Raw genomic sequence first — 24,056 nt, forward strand, 5'->3', positions numbered from 1 at the left:
ACCTGTTCTCGGCGTCAGCGTAGAATCCGTGCGACATCTTGGCTTTTAAATTAGACCTTAGATACTCGGACACAAGACGCAAAGTCGATAGAAGTCCAGGTAAACACTATTGGCATTTAACACCCAGCTAACTAGTTCATACTTTCAAAATTTCAAGAATTTTTCAAAGAAATTTTCGAATTTTAAACAAAACGGGATTTTCGTAACGGAGAATTTAGACAAATTTGAGATTATTTTTGTTGGATACCTAAATGTCACTCATGATTGATTGGATTGATTAAGTACCATAGATTTAGAAGGGCCCGTATACCCTATCTCTGTTGATTACAATAATTCAATCATGAATATAATTTAGACTTAAATCAATGACAAATATTTTTATGGCAATATTTTGTGAAGTGTCTTTGGAGAAATCCATAAAAATAGGTATACAAATGTTTCAACGCCGTTGAAATAACTACTGCGCAGATTTAGAAGGAATTTGTAATTTGACGATGAAGTTAATGAACCGACCGAAATATAATAAAGTGGTTTCACTATAATATATTTTTGTCGGATGTCTCCTCTGTCGAACCCACTAACAGACGTGTTAAAATTTTATTGTGAAAACTGAAAATAAAACGAGGTGGTAATATGGATTTCCTCTATTTATGGGTATTTTTCTGTGATCCAGGATCACAAGAGCTTCCAAACACGACTTTGTTTTGGAAATTATTAACAAACCCAAAATCACATCATACAATTTATTCAAAATCAACATTTATATTTATAACACTCAATCACAAACCGATTCGAACACATAGGAATGTTACATATTTACAAATTAAATTACCTATTAAGATCAACATTGGCTATATACTCTAAAGCCGCGTAATAACTTATATACTCTACCTCATCTTCGCATGTTCCGCTTGCATTTGGGGCTGTGACGCCGCGAAACCCGGGGTCAGCGTACAAAATAAAAATTACAATTTAAAAGATTCGAGCGGAATTTTCCCGCTTGCCTGACGTCAACCTTCTTGGGAATTCTATTGTTGCCTGTCATCTGCCAAGACTCCCTTTATAGTCGCGTCGTACGACTATAGGAGCATATGGAGTGGTCCTTTTTAGGGCGGGAACACACGCCTCTCCCTAAAAACACTCATTAACTATATCTATACAATGTAAATTTATACATTTGCATTAGTTGGTCTACATGCTCAGTCCATGACACTGAACCATTTTTTCGCGTGGGATTTGCGAAAAAAGTATCAGCTGTAACATATAAAATCAAATATGTATGATGGATGTATGGATGGACTTTTTATTACTTTCTGATTTCGGGGTTGCTCCCATAATAAAATTGTTAGACTGAGCATGTAGACAAAATAATGCCCATATATAAAAAGATACCATTTATATTATCACATATTAAAATCAGTTTTGACTTTGAGATCTTCCAGACTTTCGTCCCATGACAGGACTGCCGCCCATCTGTCGCAAGAGGCCGCGGAGCCCCTTCGCCTCTCGGACTCCGCTGTCCAGTTGCTCGGATGGCACCGCACAGAAGTCGTCGACGAGGGCCATAGGCCCGCTTAGTCTTTCTGAGTATTGGGAGAGGCGAGACTGGTGGCCGATGGGTGACGTTTTCTCAGTTGATTGTTGTGTCTATGGAAAAAAAAAACACTCTTGAAAAAATATAGAAAATAAACGTTTTTATTATTACTTAGCTTTTAGTTCGCAGGAAATGGGATATTTTTAAGATTCTGTGCCACAAAAGGTAAGAACTCTTTTTCTCAGGAATGTGTATCAAGTTAATGTTTATGTATAATCACAAACTTGTGAGTTAACACAATGAAAAAAAAGATAAAATTTATTCGGCATATTTCCAAAAATAAAAATAAATTATTCTTGGATGATTAAAAAAATTAAATAAAAATAAGCTTAGTTGCAAAAAAATCGATGCGACCCTGCCAGGATTCGAACCTGGAATCTTCTGATCCGTAGTCAGACGCGTTATCCGTTGCGCCACAGGGCCTGTTATAGTTACATCTGAAATTAGACAATACACTCCACAGTATAAATTCAGTGAATTTCTATCAAAATTTAATAATGTAGGTACATATTTCTATCAAAATTAAATAATGTAGGTGTCTTTGGGGTTGGGTCAGTTGGGTCGTGGGGTCACTCACAAACTGTATAACACCTTATTCAACAAAATCATTGAATTGACACATCAACTTCAGATTATTGTGCTATTTATTATTATTATCAGAGTCAGAGAATCAGCTAATGATATCTCATACATTGTAATCTGATATTAAAGAAACTCACAAATACAATAATTGACAAACCTTGCCCCTGAAAGCGGTAACTTCATCTTGCAGCCTCTTAACCATAGCAGCGTCACTCTCATAGCTGGTGAGTGTGGGCTGTGGCATGCACTGGAACACGGTCGCAAGCAGGTTATGTAGGGAGACCCACACACTGTCCTGCCACACTCGTGTGAAGTACAGGCTGAAGGATACATTCTCTTCCGGCTTTTGGATGTATGGCAACACTGTAACGTTAAATTGCATTTTGAACTGCTCTTAATGTTATGAGTCATAAATATGCTTATGGTATATATTTAATATCATAAGCATATTTATTTACATATATTTTTTTAATTTGATGTTAGTATTTAGTTTAACATCTACCTTACGAACTGATGCAAATGCACAGGTCAAACAATTGTTTATCTATTATATACTGATTCTAGAGAAAAATATTATCTTGAAAATACGCCTGTATTTACATAACATACAATATCAAAGGTAGTCTTGTTTTCAAGAATATATTTTTTTTATTTGTGGACATTGTCAATGTTTCAACTTATTTAAAATGCTGACTCACTGAACCACTCCCTCCATTCACTCTGCCCTTGTAGTTCCGGCAGCATCTTGGAGAAGAACTCTGCAACCTTCTCATTGCGCACCCCACCCCCACTCTGAGTGGCAGTCACTAAGTACAACTTGTATAGGCTATACTCCAATTTTCGGACAGCTGAAAACAAATTATTTCCAATATTAATTAAAATTTAAATGGTATTCGTGATGGGAACTAAGTTAACTAGTTGACATATTTTAAACAAAAACTTGCACATAATTATTTTTCCTATTTTTTATTTATATTGTATTATGATATGATAAAGTAATTATGCTCTATCGTTTGCGTTTTAAAATCCAACAAACATGTATATGGATTGATTGCTTCATTCAAAGTAAGTAAACATCTGTTGCAGTCCTAAATAAAATTGTAAATGAATGTAAACAGATTTTGAGCTTACCTGGTTGTACATGAATCTCTAATTTAGAGAATACTAATGCATCGAGATGAGACCAGTACTCTTTGAAGCCAGCAAGGTCTGATACATTAATATAATGTGATATTTGATCAATTATTTTATCCACTCTAAAACCTTTGTCTTTATCTGCTTTTAAATCACTGTCGAAAGCTTTGACCGCAGCTGTGAACCCTCTGAACAGTAAATATTCACGCACTAATTCGTCAACAAATTGTATATGAGCCATAATTATTTATTTGAATGGATACCTTTACTTGGATCTTAAATTTGAGATATTTTGCCCCCCTTTACCTACTCTTTATATTTTGCATAGAGATAAGAATCGAACGAGTTATCCGATTGACGGCTGCTGTCATGTTGTCTTATTTTGATTTTGACATATTTACATTTTTTTACTCTTGTTGCTGAAGATTGCTATACACAGCCAACTAAATTATTGTTTTGTATTAGATCAAAGAACGACTATAATACGCAAATCAACATAATTGCAATATGTTAATAAAATATTAATATCTGCCAAGATCAAAAGCAACATTGTTTATATTACTATATCAACATCATTCATCACATCAGCTTACCTTGACTTGCTTGACCAAGATTTCGAAAGCGATTTCCGAAATGCAAAATGTCAATCGCTTTCAATCAGCTGTCGATTTTTTATTGAAGATATAATTTATTGAATTGTTATTTGCCAATATAATGTGCGTTGTTAAATGAAAGGTGTGGCGTTTATTGTGCGGTTAAAATTACTAGCACGGTGGTGTTAGCGTTGGGAGGCGGTTTGTGCGTTGGGCGATGGTGGGCTGGAAGTGGAAGTGAGGGTACGGAAGGGTCTGAAGGTGGCACGCAGGCATGCGGCGGTATGGCGGGCGAGGCTGCGGGCACGTCGCGCGGCCTCCGAGTCTACAAGATCGTGGTGCTCGGCGACGGCGGGGTGGGCAAGTCCGCGGTCACGCTGCAGTTCGTAAGCCACAGTTTCCTGGACTACCATGACCCTACTATAGGTACTTGCGTTTTTCATTTAGAATGGTCAAATTCAAGAAATTACTTAGTCCAAAAAATAAACTAAATAAATAAAAATTGAAATAAAAACTGAAGTAAGCCAGTGTTGTTGAATTAAAACCTTTAAAATTTGGACATACAAAGTGATTTCGTGAATTGGGGAGTCCTACAATTCTGACACAGATCTAAGAAACTGCTTGCAATAAACGCAAACAAACATAATACATTTTCACAGATTCTGACTTTATACTTTATATACTTTATTCTTACTGCATTTATCTGCTTATCATTCTATGTTCATTGAAAGAGATGATTCTTAAGTACATAGTCTTTGTTTTCCCACCAGCCAAAAACAAATAGGTTGAATAAGTATTTAGATGATTATGCATTGTTTGGAGTGCCCGAAATTGTGTTCTCTGAAGTTATCTATATCACAACTCGCAAGTTATGAAAATATTTCATTCACTCACATTCTGAAATGATATTTCAGTTTCTGAATTTTTCCTGGACCTGGTCTTATCATTACTTTTGATTTATCATATTTGACAAGTATTCAATTATTTCCATACATTCTAGTATAATCCCTAAAATTTCCACTTTTTTAAAGACTTTATCATATTACAATCAATATTTAATCTGAGAATGGCAAAAACAAAGTGCCTATTTTTAACTATAATTGGATTAACAATAATTGAATTGAATCATTTATAAGAAAAATTATTGTTACTCATTATTTATGGAAAAAGATTGTGTTTCTTATGAACAATATCAGTGCTCTGTTTTTTCTTCTCTTCTTTATCTCATTACTATTCCAAATTCTATTTTGTATTAATATAAATTTAGCCTGTTGAGAATCCTTGATTGTTTTATTTATATTTGAGTTTAATCCTTGTACTGACTAGCATTCTCAATACTATGTTACATTTAAGGGTACCATACTCAAATTGAAAAAAAAACAACCCTAACACTTAGAAATATAATGTTTTGCTAGCAAAAATTGGTTATTGCTTCTCTCAATATATCCCTAATCTGTGCTTGCTGCTACAGAGCCCTTCACGGGCTATTGGAATTGATTAAAATTCTCTTGGTACATTATACATCGGAAAATATATCTTGTCCATATCAAGTTTAGTAATTTTGTAAAATTCCAGAAGACTCATATCAACAGCAAGCAGTGATTGACGGGGAGCCAGCCCTTTTGGATATATTGGATACAGCTGGCCAGGTGAGTTATCTGCTACACTGTGAAGACAATGAAGGGTTACCATAAAAAATTAACCTTAAAAGATTTTGGTAGGATTTTACAACCATATGCCTGTCTGACGTCTAGGTACTTCTGTTTCTTTACAGCCAATAGGCTAGTGACCTACAAACAGTCGCTTTGTAAAATATCCACCATAGAATATCCCTATACTAGGCGAAACTATGCGCCACCTATTCGGATTGGGATAAAACTAGAAAAGATGTTAGAAATAAAATTTCGGATGCGTCTTGTTTCGTATGACGCTTATTATAATATTTGTAACAGGTGGAGTTCACAGCGATGCGTGAGCAGTACATGCGGTGCGGGGAGGGCTTCGTGCTGTGCTACTCCGTGACGGACCGGCGCTCGTTCCGCGCGGCGGCCGAGTACCGGCGGCTGCTGGCGCAGGCGCGGCCGTCCGAGCGGCTGCCGCTCGTGCTGGTCGGCAACAAGCTGGACCTGGCGCCCAGCTGTAGACAAGTCAGTTGCTTTACTTAGTATTCGGGCTCAGGGACCCAAAATGAGTCTTTGTTGACCGTCTCCGGTCCCGCGCCAGCTCACGCCAATCGTCACCTCAAGTCAAGCCAGTTGCTTTGTTTTTGTTTTGAACTCGCGCATTCATGACATAGCTGACAGACTCGAGGAGCGCCGCCTGCGCTGCTACGGCCACGTCTTACGTAGACCGGCAAATTAAGAAGGTTGGGAACAGTTCGACTGTGTCGTTCCCGCCCGGCCCCTGGCGAAGGGCAACTAAGAAATGCTGGCTTGATGTCGTCACAGATGCTTATATGCTTGACAGTGGTCTAAAACTGGGGATGCCGACAGTGCGAAGTGGAGATGAAAAAGTAGGAAAGCGGACTCTGGGCTCCGATGGTCGATTACTGAGGAATAAACCGAGAGAGTTTTAACGACCACTGGGGCCGGTTCGATCCCCGGTCAGGTCAAGACAGAAAATTATATTTATCTGTCTGATTACCTATGTAACTAATGTATATGTTGTAAAACATGGTAAAGCTGGTTTAACAATGTTATCTTTGTAGGTGAGCACAGAGGAAGGCAAAGCCCTGGCGACACAATTAGGATGCCCCTTCTTCGAAACTTCAGCGGCTTTGAGACATTTCGTTGACGACGCCTTCCACGCGCTTGTAAGAGAGATACGACGATTGGAACGACAGAGACAGGTAACACGCCATACATCTAGCAACATTTAGCTCGTGGTATTAGATGTTGCCCGGGGCCTCGCTCCTGTGGGAATTTTGAGATAAAATATAGCCTGTAGCTAAAAATTCTTGGAGAATGTAACTTTCGAATGGTTCACCATTGGAACGTTTCATTCTCCAAGAATTTTTGAAAACGGTTTGGTAGTTTCGGATATTATCCGCCTCAAACATACATACTCACAAACGCTTACCTCTTTATAATAATAGTATAGATTTAGGGGTAGTTAGATAGACGATCAGAGGCTTTGGGTCGTTCCGAAATGAATAGTTATAATCGTGTTAGAAAACATACGAAAAGTCACGTGAAAAAGTGCCTGTCAAATTTCTGAATAAACTAGGATATATGATTATAATGACGTTTTTGTTTCTTCGTCAGTCATCACTGCTGGGCACGGGTATATCGTCAGGCGGAGGTCGGCGGCGCTGGCGCAGACTACGCAGCATCTTTGCGCTAGTGTTCCGACGCCGGCGCCGGCATCAGCCCTAACTGTATATCTATAATACATCCACATCTTTGCAGTAAGCCCCAATAGCCCTTATTATATCTATTTTAAAATTCATGCAATTAGCCCTTTATGTACTAACCGCAATATAATCGTCCGTCTTAATCTAAACAAGGCAATATTCCAACGAAATGGTTGAATATAAAGTATTAAAGATTAGAAACTGTCATTTGTAGTGTAAATCATTGAAAATAACTAGTTATTAAAGTTATCGGCTCACAAGGGAATATGTATGTTTAAATATAATTAAAAAAAAGTGAGATAAATCTGCGCTATGCAATGGTTGGACCACATAGTCGTATTTGAATTACTTAAATTGCATATATATTGCAGTTTTCGCCTATATATGGTTTATAATTGGTCCAACCTTAAATTTAAGTAGACAGGTGCGTCCTACCCTCCTCTACCTCATTGATGTAACTTTTTAAAACTTTCTACCAAATCTACCATTTTGCCATCTTGATAATGGCAATATTACTTTTATTAATAGCCATATTGATCATTGTTTAGTAGTTTAGTTCAATGGCAATCTTTTTGTTGTATTGGTCCTCTAGAATCCCTTGTATTTGTGGTTCTAATAAAAACAGTATTGTTTTTGATATAGAATAATTTAGACAACTATAATAAAAATGCAAGGCCTATCTTTGCCTTCCAATAATTTTAGTGAAAACTTGATTTTAATCTGTCCATTTAAATCGATCTCTTTTGATTTAAATCAGTTACAGCACAATATCAAGCCCTTATTGCACCAACGATCATTGCCCGTGTTATTTTTAAATCTATAAAACTCGCTAAAACAGACTATTGCAATGGAATAAAGTTTAAGGTCGAAGTGGCCTAGACACTTGATAATTATGGTCTTCTATTCATATTATATATAAATATATATAATTAAAAAAGAATTTTCTTTACTAGATAACTTAATTTTCTTTTAAACTTCAGTAGGATGAAACTTGCTGATAATGGGAAATTGCAAAGTTCCTTAGAAAACCCCTGAATTAGATTAGAATGGTGCATAAGTTGGTGCAAATTGGAAAAAAATATAGTATTTTATATGTTGTTTAGTCATCTTATGTATGTTTTACTGCCCTATAGTAATAACAAGCATAGGATAGCTCTGGCCTCAGCATATTTACAGAGTAGACAAATATAGAGACGTAGCTTTTTACATTCTCATGCGGATACGCAGTCACACCATTTTGTCATACTAGTGCAACACAGAAGAACTACATGTAATTTTGTATGAAATATGAAATTGGAGTTCTATCATAAGCTGGTAGGCTGGTTTATTCGCCTCTCGAAATACATATCTGGATCTGAAGACCTGTGACCATTATAAAAGTAATGTATACCCGAATTAATATAATACATTCCGATCATAAAGATGGATTCTTATCTTATGTTTTAAAGTTATATCATCATTTCATTCGATCAGGAGCAAAAAGTGTATGTATTGTATATGTATACTTTCTGTATCTGAAATGATAAAATTATCATAGTTTCAGATAAATAAAGAACATACTTTTTTCTTAATCATTTTTCGATATTTTAATTATTTAACAAATAATATATTTCGGTCAATAACCATATTTTTGAGAGTGTACAGTGTCGTAATTGTATAAAGCTTTACCTCTATATTCCTCTCCTCTAGGGGGTCGGGTTCCAATCCGACGAAGCAATAAATTAGAAGTAATTACGTGTCGAATCCATATATTTATTGTATATTAAGTTCAGCCATTGATTTCTTTAAGAGTTTAAATGTTAGCTTGTATACCAGATATAGTATGTCATAGAGGACCGAGTAGGGGATTTGAATCCTATAAATATTACTGCGAAAAAGAATGATGGTTAATTTGATTAAAGTAATTGACGATACATCATTGATTTTTGGAGATTTAACAATAAAATAATAATGCAATAAAAATTACGCAAACCATCATTCTGTGAGAGTATATCGCATGGCGCTTGTTCACTTGTAAAGATCTTGAGGTCGGTGTATTGCGTATTGCAGAGTTTAATTTTCGCATGAGAACTGACAATGTCCAATGTTATTTTCTTTTTACATTTTTGATTTCTTTATGGAGGTTATCACCTTAGTGCTTTAACCTCAACATTGCGTACAATTCTACACAATCTGTGCCGCATCTGCAATACGCAAGTACAAAGTAGCAGTGATATGCCATAAAGAAGGCAACACGCGTGTGATACCGCTGGTGTTGAAGGCGTTGATTGATGGTAAGTAGTCACCACACCATTGTGGTGACTACTTACCATCAGATGGGCCTAATGCCTGCAGTGTAAAAAATATATGTGTAGTGTGAGTTTTAAAAATTCGATTGAGTTTACTTTTCGCAACGCATACGTCCCATACGTCGCTCAAAATTTTGACGTTTTATCAGACAAGTGAACCAGCTCCATAAAAACGGCCATAAAATCCAATAACCAAAGTATATTTTTTGATTAAGTTACCAGAGTGATTGAAGTTTTAATCGACCATGTTATATTAACCTTGCGAGTACAATTTAAGTAATGTAAGTGTAACGAGCTCTTTAAAGGTTTCGCATGTTACATCGGCTCAGAATATAATATTATTGGTAAGTTATGACGCCAGAGGGCAGCACTATGCTATAGCTATAATTACAGCCTCCAAAGTATAACAAATGACACTTGTGCACTGTGTGCGTAGTGCGACTTTGCTAGTTACATCTCACCGAGGCGATTCGCAGTGAGACGCAGCTAACCAATCACAGTGCGCCGTTGTGACGCAACAAACAATCTTGACGCAAATCTATCTTTCTACCTGTCCCTATGTATGCATAGATATTTAAAACTACGCAACGGGTTTTGACGCGTTTTTTAAGATTCAAGAGGAAGGTTGATATGTAAATAATGTGCAAAATATTGTACCTGTGCGAAAACGGGGCGGGTCGCTAATTCGAATTATACAAGAATAGCGAAGAGCGCTAATATCTTCTGTTCGTCATCGTGTGGCCGATTTTACAACGTCCAATCTGGCCCTTTGTAGAGATGGTCCGGAAAGTTGTAAGAAATGTTCTATTTCATTTGGCCACACTAGCTCACTGTCTTTCTTTTCTTTGTCTTTGTTATGTATCACGGCAAAGCGTGGTTTTTGCTGGTGCTGCCATCTGTAGAACCTTGCATAGTATTCCATATTATGTGAGAAATAGACCTTAAAAACATAATTCATAAAATCTAACAAACGCTATAGTATAGGCCTTTAGGTATTTTAGAATATGTATTTTCTCATTTCAATATTGAAGAGAGATGAAAGACATATTTGATCAAAATTTTTGGCAATATCTTGTTAGGTTTTATAAATTAACTGGATAATATTTCCAAATTATGACAAAAAAGCAATTCGGGTTAGTAAATAAACGACAGTGCTCAGCCGATGTGATGTGCGAACACCTTGTGTCTGTGTGACAGAGACAAAAACAGCAATAACTATAGTATATTTAATATTTATATAGTAATATATCCATGTGTACGTATTTTATTCGTCGAGGTGTCGGTTGGATGTTGTAACGTAATCATAGTTTGATACGCACAAATTTTAGTGTAGTGGATACAGTGGTTTGTATGTTTGTGTGTTTGCGTCTCAGGAACGGAAGTTTAATCTTTTTGAGCGTCTCGCACAAACTAGCAATAATTGACACATACCTACCATAACTCTTTAAGAAAAATGATGTTTTAGCAATACTACATTACAATAGACACTCTTATACAGATGTTAAACTTTAGATCCCAATTCATCAATAAATGATCATCTTAAGTCTATCCGGTGAAGTAAAACGTCGTGAGGAAACCCGCACTCTAGTTGATATTTATTAACTTGTGTGTGAAATGGGGAAAGAAATGCCATACCACTCCATTAATATTGCCAAAAAACGCGTTGTGTGTTTTCATTCCATGTAATTAGTCATGAGGGCGTATCGTGAGCGTATAGGATAGACACCTTCTGTACAGGTCGCGTGGCAACAACGTTTCCAGCAAAAAATTGGCGTGATTGTTGCCCACTCTGTGTAAATTTAGAATAAATATAGAAATTTGTCTCGAATGGGTATCCTGTGCGGGTATTAAAATTTTATAAAAATGGTGGTAATAAATGAAATAAAATGGCTTAAAACGAGCATTGGGATCTACCTTAAAACGACGATATTTTTAGCAATATTACTAACGAATACATTTATAGTCTAGCTTAGTATTAGGCAACAATTGACACCTAACATGCATGTCCTTTCTCGCTCTGTGCAATTTGCATGACGGAGATGAGAGAAGATGAATTCATTTAAGTTAGATAGAGATGGCGATATGTTTCGCGTCAGTGTTGCTATAATTAACCAATGCAAAGTGACATTTTTGTAGCCAGTTTGACAGTCAATATCAAATGACAGTATTGGGATAAAACTAAGGTAAATGTAAAATAGATTTTGTAGTGAATTTTGGTAGTTGTACTAGATGTTAATTATAAAGTAACTGGAAAGATTAAATAGTCGTTCCTGACGTAATGAAATAATTTGTATCTATATCACTGTTGGTTATGTTCAACACGATTCATATTGTTGTGGTTTCAGCCATTAGATTGTCAACTGTGCAAGGTTTCGCATGTCATAGTTTCGGCAACTTAAAAGCAAATCTTCGAAATAATATGGATCGTGTTTCGTAACTAACATTCAGTGGAATAAGACGGTGTCAAACTAGGGTATTCATTATTTAAAGTATTGTTAAGCAACTTGAGCTTGCCGCGTGCGGCGTTTGACGCCGATATACGGCCCTGGGGGCGGCGATCTAATACTAACCTTAACTTAAGGTCGTAAAGTACAATATTGTAACCAGGAATTATCACAGATTAGTGATAACAAAACATCCGTATTGTATTTTATTGATGGTTTATTTTTTTATTGTGCTAAAAACTACCAGTTGAATGGTAAAATTGTACTTTAGTTTTGGGTCATTATAATGCCAGATTTGTATATCGTAAAATTTTCATAATTTTAATCTACCTGTAGTGGTTCGTTTTCTGATACCAGAGGGCACCACTTGGGGTGAAAATATACATTTGAAAGATTATTCTATTTTAACATTTTATATCGATAAAAGTTGACAAAAACCTCTGGTGGTAGATTAGCCTTCTATCATCAATAAGTTCTAATTCTAGTCATTATAATTTGTTATAGTTGTTAATGTAGATTTTCGGCCTAACTTTGTATGTGGAGCCGGTCAACTGAATTCGGTTTATAAATTTTACATAATCAATGGATTATAAAGTCTAAATAAATCCAAATGATAAAGTCTGTGGAACTTTTACGCACGCAAAGTGTGTGACTGAGATAGATTGTATACGTGCTACGAGCACACGTCACGCAGCGGGCTTTCAACCTTCGCTGGTTTTACATCTCGTGTGTGATCTTAATGCGAGTTTTCGATTCCAACTTTGAAGTTTACTTGTCAAAGACACAGCCAACAAATTGCATTGCGGCGTTGTTGTCGTCGCTACATTTCCAGCCAGTTCGGTTAACCGGCTCATTTAAATATTGTGTGTAGTATTAGCGTTATCGGAACCAATCCTCGTCGTTCTAGTGACCAGTTCGAGTGCCCTCATTTTGGCCTAAGTTATTAGATGTCATTTGTGTGTTAAAGAGTGCGATCCACGATGGGGAAAGTAGTTGAGATAAAATTTTGATTTTATTTTCTAGATATTTCTTTTGACAATTAGCAATGCTATGTCAATTCTTATTTTATTTTTTTGTTTTATTGATCTAACAATTTTATTTATTACTTAATACTTTTCATAATGTAATTTTCGATAAGTGTAAGGTTTGCGAACGTATTTGTTGTTATATTTTAATTTAAAATACATTAAACACAATAGCAGTAACCGTAATATTAAGACAAAAAAATGATCTAAATTGTTTGGCGAAAAGATAAACCATTATAATTATTATTTGTAAAACTATATACAAATATTATAATAGCAAACTAATTGTAACCATTCCGTGTATTCTTTCAATTTTTTTTTTAATTCGGTATCGCACTCGCATACCAGCCAGGTATAACCGAATAAATTGTCGAGGTATTCAGATTTATCGTAATATGAATGTTTAATATTTGCAATCCATACTATTCCTTATAAAGGTAGGCCAAATTGTGCACATACCACTTATTTACTGACTGTTCAAGCCAGTTACCTGAAAAAGAGAATATTCTTTTCAGAAATGACTGTTGATCTGAAATATTGATATTGTTTTTAAAGATATATTTTAAAATATGTTTAGTGTAGAGTTATGTTGACTTTTTACGGAATACTTCACGGATTGCATCTACATTGATTTTAGAATTGTAATGTCGGTTCGTTTCATAGGACTTTATAGATAGATAAAAATGTAGACAACTTCAAATACCCGTTGTAAAGAATTCTCTACGGCATTGTGATCGAAAAGCCTCAACTTTTAACCGATTTTATGACTTAAAGCATTTTCAAAAGGAGATACGGTACATTTATTGCACGTTTTGATCAACAAGCCGCAGTAAATTACATTTACACTATCTGGTTTCCGCATAATATTTAGTACAAGTTGGTTATATAAACCCATACATCCGAGGGGTTAGTGTTGGGTCGCAATTTACATTTCACTATTGAAATGAGACCGCTCGCAGTGAAACGCCGTCAACCAATCATATTGCGACAACCACACCGCATGTGGTTAACGCTGCACAATGATTGGTTAGTTTCGTCTGCGTCTCACAAGATTCGATATTAGAGCCCAAAGAAGAATATCGACTACGACTAGTATACCCACCAATGCCAATTAATTGGTGATAAAGAATCGAAATACTAAGGACAACTTTACAATTAATAATTTATTTAAAGTTGTGTGTACATTTTTATTCTTAAAGTAGTGTCTACATTTTTATCCGGACATACCTATACCTACCCGTAGTCATTATGAAATTGACGCTTACAAAAATGTATTTAAATACATTAATATATTCCATAGATTAGAGTTTTTAAGAGAGTATATTATTACCTTATGTAGGTGATTTGAACAATAATAGTAAAAAAAATATTACGTATTTTATGTATAAAATTGTGTATGTTGATTGTTGTAATTTGGTTTATTGGTCCATATAATATATAGATATGTACCTATTTTGTTATGTGTAATAATTTATAACACCAAATAGTACCTTTCATGTTTGTATAATTATATTTTATGCGAAAATTGTAAGCCGTGTGTAGATGTTTTGTTGAATAAATGTCATGTTTCGAAATAATTTCTTTTATTTAATTAACTTTTAAAAAGCGATTATATATCTTCTAATTAGAAAAAAGGTTTCATCATTTCATTCATCAAAACATTCATTGAAAAAATATGTGAAATATGTGATCTAGGATGTTATTTTTGCAAATTCCTATATGTTATGTTATAAGTATTAATAATTTTATGGTCATACACAAGTAATGAAAATGATGTTTACGACTTGATAACAGCAGGCCATTGTCTGCTCCGCCAATCAATAGTTTTATTATAAGAAAAGGACAAGGAAAGTATCGTTACAGTCAATGCCGGCTCCACACTTGCCGAACTTTGGCATACATTTCTGGTTATTCATTGCGGTAAATAAAACCACTCGTACAAACTAGGCAATGTCCATGCATTCGTGTCGGTATCTGTCCTTAGTTCGGCGATAATCTGTAACCGGCATAATACTCAGTTCTTCAGAATTTATGTACCTACTAAAGAAAAAATCTTGTGAACAAAATAACTTACAGAAGACAGAAAATGCGTTCGAATTTATGATCTTTGACGAATATAACATACCTAAAAGCAACGTTCATATGACTGCTAAATCTCTGGTAGGCCCAGTGCTAAGTTTAGCCTTTGATTAGATCTAGATAAGAGCGTGTGGTTACTTAACTACAGCCGAGATAACTTTGGCATTTGGTAAGAGGTACTGAAGCTAAAATAGAGTTTAGGCTCAATGATTTCATTTGTGCGTGTCGCCGTGACTAGAGAAAAACTAGTTTTTACTAACTAAAAGAAATCTATCCATTCTATAATTCTAAATATCTGTCTGTTCCACATCAAAATGGAAATTTCTTGAAAATAATTATTTCTTTAGGTTACCTTGCCGATGATATAAAGATAAAAGTATCTATTACAACCGAAATCTGTACCATGTAATATTGTCTTTCTAAGTGTAGGCCATTAATGTCGGTGGCACCCACTGTTGCGGTCGTAATAGCCAGCAATAAAGGTTGGGGGCAAGGGCCTGTTTTAAACGCCCAGTTATAGCCCAAATATTTTAGTAGGACAGATTGAAATGGTGCTTAGTGTGGTTCCCGTCCTGGAATAGGACCACTCCACATTCCTCCGTGACGACGACATCCTTGCGTGTGGTCGCATTCGCTGTTATCTGCTGTGTATCGTTGAGTTAGTTTTCCATAATACAAGTCTCGAACTTACTTTGGGGTTCGCTCAATCTGTGTGATTTGTCCTAATATATTTATTTGTTAAGCCTCGGAGCCCAGTGTCCGCGTAAAAATTATACGATTTTTGAAAGATTTGTCTTGTGATTTCATGATTGGCCGGCTGTCTAAAATCAAACCTCTTTGTAAATGCTGTTATGCCTATCAGCTATGAAGGTTTCTACAGCTTTCATATAAAGATGGTTGCGAGGTCAGGCTGGAGGCCAATAGAAAAATCACAGGTGAATTTTCTTTAGGGGGTTTATTTTTTAACCGAGCATTTGGCTTCATAGCGTTACAGCCGCGAATGAATTCGAGAGAATGAAAAAGAGGGCTGATTAAAAAACCCTAGTTTTTGACGGACCTTGCCCTTGCGAGGGTTTAGTGTTCGGCAGTAACTCTTACACAAACGGCTTTCTTTATATTATGACCATTAGGAATTCATTCGCTGTTTGGTGTTTGTTGTCAATCGAACGATCGTGTTCGTTAAAGGGCCATTAATAAAAATTAAACAGAAATCTGGTTCGTAATGTGAAAGAAGTTGTGTAACTTGATGAATTTACCGATTGTTTCCTTATCGTTATTATCTTTCAAAATATAATAATTGAAATTGCACCGATCATCCCATTAATATTACGAAGGCCAAAGTTTGTGAGTATGTTACTTCTTTACGCCCAAATGGCTGAGTCCGCTGAGATAATTTTTATGTCATCTGATACTTTGGATTAACACTTTTTATCCCAGAAGATGCGATTTCGTGGATAATACCCCGCGGTGAAGCTAGTATCTTTATAAATTCAAGTGTTATTATGATTCGTGTCTTTGTTAAAATTTGTAAAATGTTGGCGTGTTGCGGTGGAATAGCTAGAATAGAAGATTCACCAAACTTCTATAACGGCAGTATAATATAATAAGCATAGAATTAAGTTAGGTTCATTAGCATAGTCACATTTTTGGACGCTCATATTCAGGATCTTAGCCGAAAAGGAAAAGTTAATTATCATGTGGATAAAAGGATTATTTTTGTTCAGTTAAATCAAGTACCTACATAGGTAAAAATGTTTTTTCTTAGCTTTTGATTGCAGCTTTACCTGCGCCGCGGTAGCCTATGTTTGACCATGGATCATTACCATATCTATTCCAAATTTCGGCCCAGCAGTTAAGCCGTTAAAGCTTGACAGGTCGACTTTCGCATTTATAATATTAGGTATGGAAGTCAGTATATAGTTAACAGCACCGTCTCAAATCCTAAACAATCTAACATTCTGATAAAACTGATACAATCGAGGATTTGAAAATCAATATCGTTGAGATTCAAAGGTCGCTCTGTTAATTTTGCGATGCTGCCTCATCAAGGGTTAAAAGGGGTTTGTGGGTGACTGCCGACTTGTTGCACCCACCCCCAAATATCACCACCCAGCCTCCTCATCTGGATCCTGATTTAACGGTCAGTGTCAACCGAACGCCGCGACGGGACGCACGTGCCCGGGAATGCAGGGTTCGCGCCATTTTTCACGCGTTTTGACTTTCGTAAGACATTTTTCTGAAATTGATATTGGAAATTTATTTTCGATAGTATGTATATTGATGTGCATTTCAAGCCTTGGTTTGGAAATTTGTTTAAAATATTTGTGAACGTCCGTCAGATTGAATGACAAACAAATATAAATCCACCATAACAAATTAACTGTTCGAATGCATTCTTAATATCTAAATATAAAAGTATTTTGACAATTTTTTGAGAATTCAATTTTTTTACTAAAACACAAAACACCATTAAACTTTTATCAGCCAAAATGCTGATGTTAAACGTATTATTCCTATTCTCCATACCTGTGTTATCCTCTTCCGAGATGTCCCCCAAAAAGGTGTATAAAGTGGGGGTTCTGATGGCGTCTCGTCTGGACTCCCCCTTTGACCTGGAGCGGTGTGGCCCAGCAGTGGACCTGGCGCTGGATAAAGTCAACGAGAAGTTTCTTGCTCATCATGGAGTTGAGTTGCAGAAAGTGCAGGGCAGGTCAGTTTTTTATCTATATTATATTTTTTTTGTTTGCATTTTTTTATACACTACCGAGCAAGCAAACATGCACGCGGCCCGCCTGATAGGAAGTGGTCACCGCAGCCAATGGATTTCTGAAACCTACGTGACGGATAAGGAAATACGGATCCTTAAAAACGATAACGTCTGTTTCACTTGTTCTCTATAATTAAGTGACCTCAGGGACACGTTAAGTCCACTATACGGAACAGATCGGTCTCCAAAGACATATTTATCACGTAAAGAACTTCAAATCTTTTTACCGCCTCTAAATGTCCCAAGTAACACTAAAAGCTTCTACCGAAATATGAGCGGATTTGGCCATAACCGTCACAGTGGGCAGGTGTAACCACTACACACAGAAGCAGAAAAGAAAAATTAATAGTGAAATATCTCATGGCTCCTCGTCATCATAGGTATTTCGCAAAAACATCAAAATATACATATTTTCCATTTTTATTACCTACCTAAATCTTGTGCCCGAAAATTAATCACAAGAAGGTATTAATTCGTTTTATAACAATAACATTTTATATATTTATAGAACCTCATTTCTGCTTTAGATGGTAGCACTATATATGGCTATTAAAACATCCGGAGTAAATGATATGCGACGGCCAAACCCATGTCAAATGTGCCACGTTTATATATTCAGGGGGAAACAATGACAGAACCCATATTGTCGTCGGGAGTGTTTTTGTTGATAACTTTTCTGTGGGTCCGTTTTCTGACAATCGTCATCCGAAATAGAATTATAACTTTAATTTCAGGCGAAATAATAAAAATATCGGCTTTAAATAATATAATTTTTGATAGCGTCCAATTAATCACTTGGTCCATAATATAGGTTTTAGGTTACAACAATAGGTCGACAGTTGCTTCTCTGTCATACTATTTCGTATAATGTACATTTGTTTTTCCTAAGTAATATGGTTACTAATAACATATGGACTCTGTCTATTTGATTAACTGAATATATTGAATTTGAATTGTAAAAGGGTAAAAAATAAACCCACACAACAGCTCATGATAAACCTAACAAGACGACAATAAAATTGATGTTAGCACCCTTTTTATCCACAAATCTACCATCTCGTTGATATGCAGACCGGGTATTGCTTTTACTACTCTACCGAATACCTATTCCCTTGTAAGTACTCCTACATATAAATTTAATACTGTATCCTGAGTATACAATATAAATAACCTACGGTACACGAACATTTCCCAATGGTCTAAGATTCCGTTCATTCAGTATTTACGTTGAATGGCAGAAAATGTGTAAAGACGGTAACAAAGGCGAAAATTGAGAGAATTCCTATTTTACACGGATGTAGGAAAAGGTTCGTGTATTGTTTGGCGTGTGGTTCCGCCCTAGAATACACACGGGAGGATTATAGTGGTCCTTATCCTCCTGTACATTCCATACGAGGCGACTAAGGGATACGCAGTCTTGGCGAAGGCAACAATAGCATTTTCATGGAGGGTTGACGTTGTGACTTTCGCGGCGGCGCGACTTCACAGTCCCGAATGCCGTATGCCTATGCCGTATGACCTAAAGATTCTTCACAGACGCCAAATAAGGAGATAAATAAATATTATAAAATGAATTGTAGACTTCTTGTTAAATAAATTAACTCTTATTGCCGACACTATATAGATAGCGGTGACCGCTTCTCATCAGGTGGACCGCATTTGCATGCCAGTAGTATAAAAAAAAACAACGTTGTATTGAATATATACGAAAACTTTAAGAACGGTAATGTAATATCTTATTAGGCATTCGCCGTATATACACAGTCGATAGTACATCAACCTACCCAAATTCATTGAAAACTCCTCCCCATTACCGCGGCATAAAGAACCATGCATGCAGGGTGGACGTGCGCAAACAACAAATTTAGGATCAATTTTTTATTTAAATTAATTTCATATTTATACTTTAGTTTTAATTTCAGGTTAATTTAGTTGTTCTTTGTTTATATATTTTTGAAGTTTAGTATTTTATAATAATTAATTAATGTTGTTAAGAATAAACCAAACACATTTCATATTCCTCGATTGTCGCCCACAGCTACCCATCGTGCTCCGGAGCCGTAGCACCAGGCTTGGCAGCTGACATGCACTTCAAGGATGACGTCATCGCCTTTGTGGGTCCGGCTTGCGCCTTCGCCCTGGAGCCCGTGGCGCGCCTGGCCGCCTACTGGAACACCCCCATCATCACCGGCATGGGAGACCAGGTCAGTGAGGGGAGGACGAAGTTTCGACTAGGGAACATAACTCTTTACGAACTGATTAAAGTTATTTGCAAGAAAACATCTGATTACGAAAAATAGTTTCGACGGTGGATGAAGGGTATTTGACGCAACATATAAGTAGCGCTTTCTCACTTTAAAAAAATATATAAATAAATATATTAGGACAAATCACACTGATTGAGTTAGCCCCAAAGTAAGTTCGAGACTTGTGTTATGGGATACTAACTCAACGATACTATATTTACAACAAATACATATATGTATAGATAAACATCCAAGACACGGGCCAATCAGAAAAAGATCATTTTCCATCATGTCCCGACCATATTTTCATTGATTCGAGTAATAATCTCGCTCATGTAAATTGTTATGAAAGGAATTAATGATGATAAGTAATGATAAATTACGCGTCAAATGTTTCCTGGTGTATTCGTGGCTTGAAGTAGGAAAGTATACTGCGATACAAGCATGCAGAGTCCACTGGAAAACTGAAGTGAAAATTGTACATTCTAAATTAAACCTACACGTACCGGCGTTTCTTAATTTTAAGTAGGTACCTATTCTGTTTTGAAGAAAAAGAAAGTAATTCTAAAAATATTGGTGTCCCCTAGGTCCACTATAGCCTGAAATTGGATCCTCGCTACTGAACATTCTTGACGGCAATTTTCACAAATTCGTGACTAGCACACTAACTAGCGTAATTTTATTATGTACCAAGTGCGTGACTCTTAAAACTAAACAAATACAAGTTGGAAATTCTTCTAAAACAAATCGAAACTTTTTTGCGATATTTTTAAATTCACAAAGATAGATTAAAAAATATATTTTTGCCTCAAGCTTGTATTATCTATCGTTAAGAAGTCGTGATAAAAATAACATGTCTATGCTGTAAACCTATATGAGGAGTTCTCTCCTTGGGTGCCGCTCTTGGGTGCACCATCAAATGATGCTTATTATAAAAATGCACTGACTTTGCATTTTATACTTGACTTTCGCAATCACTGAAAAAAAATTTAAGCGACGTGGATAATTTCGACTCCGTAACACTAGCGAAAGTAAGTGAAATTAGCTTGATACATTTGATTATTGTAAAGGACAGTTACCTGTTACCTATATAAAAGTATGTAACAAAAAAGTGAAATGTATTTTTTTTTTTAATATTAAAAATACAATGACATCCACGACACCGCTACGATAATGCTACGCTACTACTTCGCTCATATTCGTAGCTATTTCGTAGAACATCATAAACGATTTACATATGGTTCATTTTCATTATATATTTTAATTAATACAACTTATTTATGTTATACATAAACTAAATTGTTACTAATTTTGAAAATAATCATGAGATGAAAAAAAAAATTTGGAATCGAGCGGGAATTGAACCCACGCCCCTGTCTAGCCGGGGCACCGGATTAAACATAGTTACTCTCATGTTCTTTGGCTGAACTGGCTCACAGAATTTGTGCTTCATTAATGCGATACATACACTACGTGTGTGGACTAACCTAGTTTTTGGCAGATATTTACCTAGTCTCTCTAGTAATAATAACAAAAAAGAAAAGAGTTATTAGGCTTAAGTATGGTTTTTGTATACTTTTTGAGCATGTGCTTTTTTATCATATACCAAATGCTATTTAAAAAATATAAAAACCAATAAAGGTACGCATTTCTGGCATGATAGACTCCAGCACTGATTAAATGATCTTTTTCGGAATTTCTTCTTAACTGTGGTCGTTCCGAAATTGTAGTAGTTTCTAGATTTTGAGAGGTACTATATGATTAAAATTTAACTAGAAAAAGGGCCGTGAAGATCTAATTTCTGAATTAATATTTTCGAAGTACTTGATCATCAGTATTTAAATACTGAAAAAAAAACCATCTTTATCGAAGTGTGATTTGGTCAGGCAAAGCATTCTTTTTATTTGGCATAGTTAATATTTTTTTACTTACATCGCACTACGTGCAACCTACCTTTTAGGACCTTCTTGCACAGTTCTACTTGAGTTTAATAAAAACTCGGAACTCGGAAAATCCATACGTCGTGTTACTTATCATCTCCGCAACCCGAGTCTGTCTAACAGTGCATTACGATTAATCACGATCATCCTACATCTTTTAAGTGTACGGAAACTAAGACCCTTACATTTTTTGTTCTTTCGATACATTGACCTTTCGCGCGGCGTGGTCTTCACAAGTTCAATCAATTCAGTTACTCCACAGTTTACTTCGGTATAATGATGATTATAGTAATCATCATTATACAGAAGTAAAATAAGCACTTTTCATTAAGTAAATAACCTCTTTTCTCCAAAGAACATTCGTTTACTTCGAAGTACAGAATCTCTTTGAGATTCAAGCAATTGTTTTGAGTAGATAGGCCAATTAGCCTTTTTATAATTTCTTATATACTTAAATCAAAAATAGAATATTTCGATAAATCATTTTATTTTCTTAAAAAGTGTTACTTAAACGAATGAAATCAACTCAATCAACTAAGAAGACCACTGAAGCTTCAATATTCATATTTTTTTAATCAACCGAAAACAATACTCAGTGAGTTCATTGAAAATACTTACTTTACCTTTTATCTAAATAACGCTCTTTCCATATATACCATAAGTTTAAGAGTGGGTTGCACCAAAAAATTTTGACGTTAACTTTAACGTAAAACGCAAAGTACGCCTGGTGAGGCCTGGTCTGAACATCAGCAGCGCGAAGGTTAAAGTCAACGTCTAAGATGACTGGTGGAACTCACCCTAAAAGGGGCTGGAGGCCATTATCACTTCGAGTTGAGATGTTGTTTGAGAAAATGCTTACTTCGATTAATTTTCGTAATAAATAAATATTTAATATCTTATTGCTAATTTATGAGTTTAATTTTTGTTATTAATACAAACAGCCCAAATTTGTCAGTTGGCTTTCATGACGGAATAAGTAGGTATAAGTACAAAAAAATCCTGGAGCAAAAATGATAAATTGTTATTTTTTCATCAGCTGATCGGGCTTTTCATTGTCGATGTAGGTGCTTTTCATTACACATTTTAATGGAAATCCATGTCTTGTTTTTAAAAATATCCTGCCCATGGAATTAGCTGGTACTCCGAGTACTTACTAAATCCATGATCCTATTTCCTATTAACAGAAAACACTTTGATTTAAGCCATAAACTACCTACCTACCTACATACTGTATAGAGAGTTATTTGACAATCTAAGCTAGATAATAGGAGGAATAGTTCGTCTGGGGACCGTGTAATTCTATTGTAATCACAGAGGTTTCTCCTAAATTACTTATTAGTAATGTAATGTGATCACAAGCCGCTGTACACAATAGCACCTGGCGATACCATTTATTAAAGAGAGTATTTTTAGCGGAAAACAATGGGTAGCGAAAGCCTGTTGTTTTAAAACATCTGTACTCATTCTATTTCAAGACAAGGCGTGTGGTTCCCGCTCCATAACAGACCACTTCATACCATATTATCTTATGGATATCGTACGGGGTTACTAAGGCATAACCGTTGATAGATTATAGGCAACGACAGCATTCCCTAAGAGAGTTGACGCTAGGTAAGCGGCTGGTCATAAAATTAAAGCCGAATATTTGAATGATTATTTTGGGGTGCATGGCGTCCCAACTGGGGATGAAGCTGTGAGCAGGATTAGATGAGAAGTAGATAAATTATGTTTGTAAGTTAAATTATCCAAATATGAAGTCGTGTTTTATTCAGAATCCATTGCATTAAAATATTATATGTTCATATAACAGTTGCTAAAATATTGAATGAAAACCATGTGAAGATAAACTCATTATTGATTATTAAAAAATAAATTTAAAAAGACTATGGCATCGGTGCTTAGCAACCAATAATAAAAGTGATCTTTTGAGAATTCTTACAACATATATTTAATTTTATTCCCTTAACCACTGCCCAATTTAAGTAATTTAAGTCTCATAAATACTTAGCATA

General features: G+C 35.6%; 3 protein-coding genes and 1 non-coding gene across 5 annotated transcripts in view; 2 read left to right on the plus strand and 2 right to left on the minus strand.

Annotated features, from left to right (window-relative positions):
- Window positions 1-629: 629 nt before the first annotated feature.
- LOC128677954 (uncharacterized protein) lies at window positions 630-3,679 on the minus strand. 2 transcript variants are annotated; one of them, XM_053759137.2, is made up of 5 exons: window positions 3,308-3,662; window positions 2,875-3,024; window positions 2,334-2,539; window positions 1,393-1,647; window positions 630-1,131 (listed from the first exon to the last, which is right to left on the minus strand). In XM_053759137.2, exons 1-4 carry the CDS (start codon window positions 3,549-3,551, stop codon window positions 1,417-1,419), a joined length of 831 nt encoding a protein of 276 aa, XP_053615112.1. In that variant the 5' UTR covers window positions 3,552-3,662; the 3' UTR covers window positions 630-1,131; window positions 1,393-1,416. The 2 variants fall into 2 exon arrangements, with proteins under 2 accessions (XP_053615112.1, XP_053615111.1); XM_053759136.2 differs by having other exon boundaries at window positions 630-1,647; window positions 3,308-3,679.
- On the minus strand, window positions 1,945-2,017 carry TRNAR-ACG (transfer RNA arginine (anticodon ACG)). The gene has a single exon. It is a non-coding gene; the product is annotated as a tRNA-Arg (tRNA).
- A 155-nt stretch (window positions 3,680-3,834) lies between the features above and the next one.
- On the plus strand, window positions 3,835-14,589 carry Ric (Ras-related protein interacting with calmodulin). The gene is made up of 5 exons (XM_053759138.2): window positions 3,835-4,329; window positions 5,479-5,552; window positions 5,856-6,050; window positions 6,611-6,751; window positions 7,167-14,589. The coding sequence occupies exons 1-5, from the start codon at window positions 4,188-4,190 to the stop codon at window positions 7,275-7,277; spliced, it is 663 nt and encodes a 220-aa protein (XP_053615113.1). The 5' UTR covers window positions 3,835-4,187; the 3' UTR covers window positions 7,278-14,589.
- Window positions 14,590-17,248: 2,659 nt separating this feature from the next.
- Window positions 17,249-24,056, plus strand: part of LOC128677826 (uncharacterized protein) — a 47,137-nt gene continuing 40,329 nt past the window's right edge. Inside the window, exons 1-2 of the mRNA XM_053758948.1 lie at window positions 17,249-17,801; window positions 19,897-20,062. Coding sequence (XP_053614923.1) covers window positions 17,581-17,801; window positions 19,897-20,062 — 387 coding nt within the window. The 5' untranslated portion in view covers window positions 17,249-17,580. The remainder of the gene's footprint in view (window positions 17,802-19,896; window positions 20,063-24,056) is intronic.

This window comes from Plodia interpunctella, chromosome 18, assembly GCF_027563975.2.
Source record: "Plodia interpunctella isolate USDA-ARS_2022_Savannah chromosome 18, ilPloInte3.2, whole genome shotgun sequence".
NCBI classification, from domain to species: domain Eukaryota; kingdom Metazoa; phylum Arthropoda; class Insecta; order Lepidoptera; family Pyralidae; genus Plodia; species Plodia interpunctella.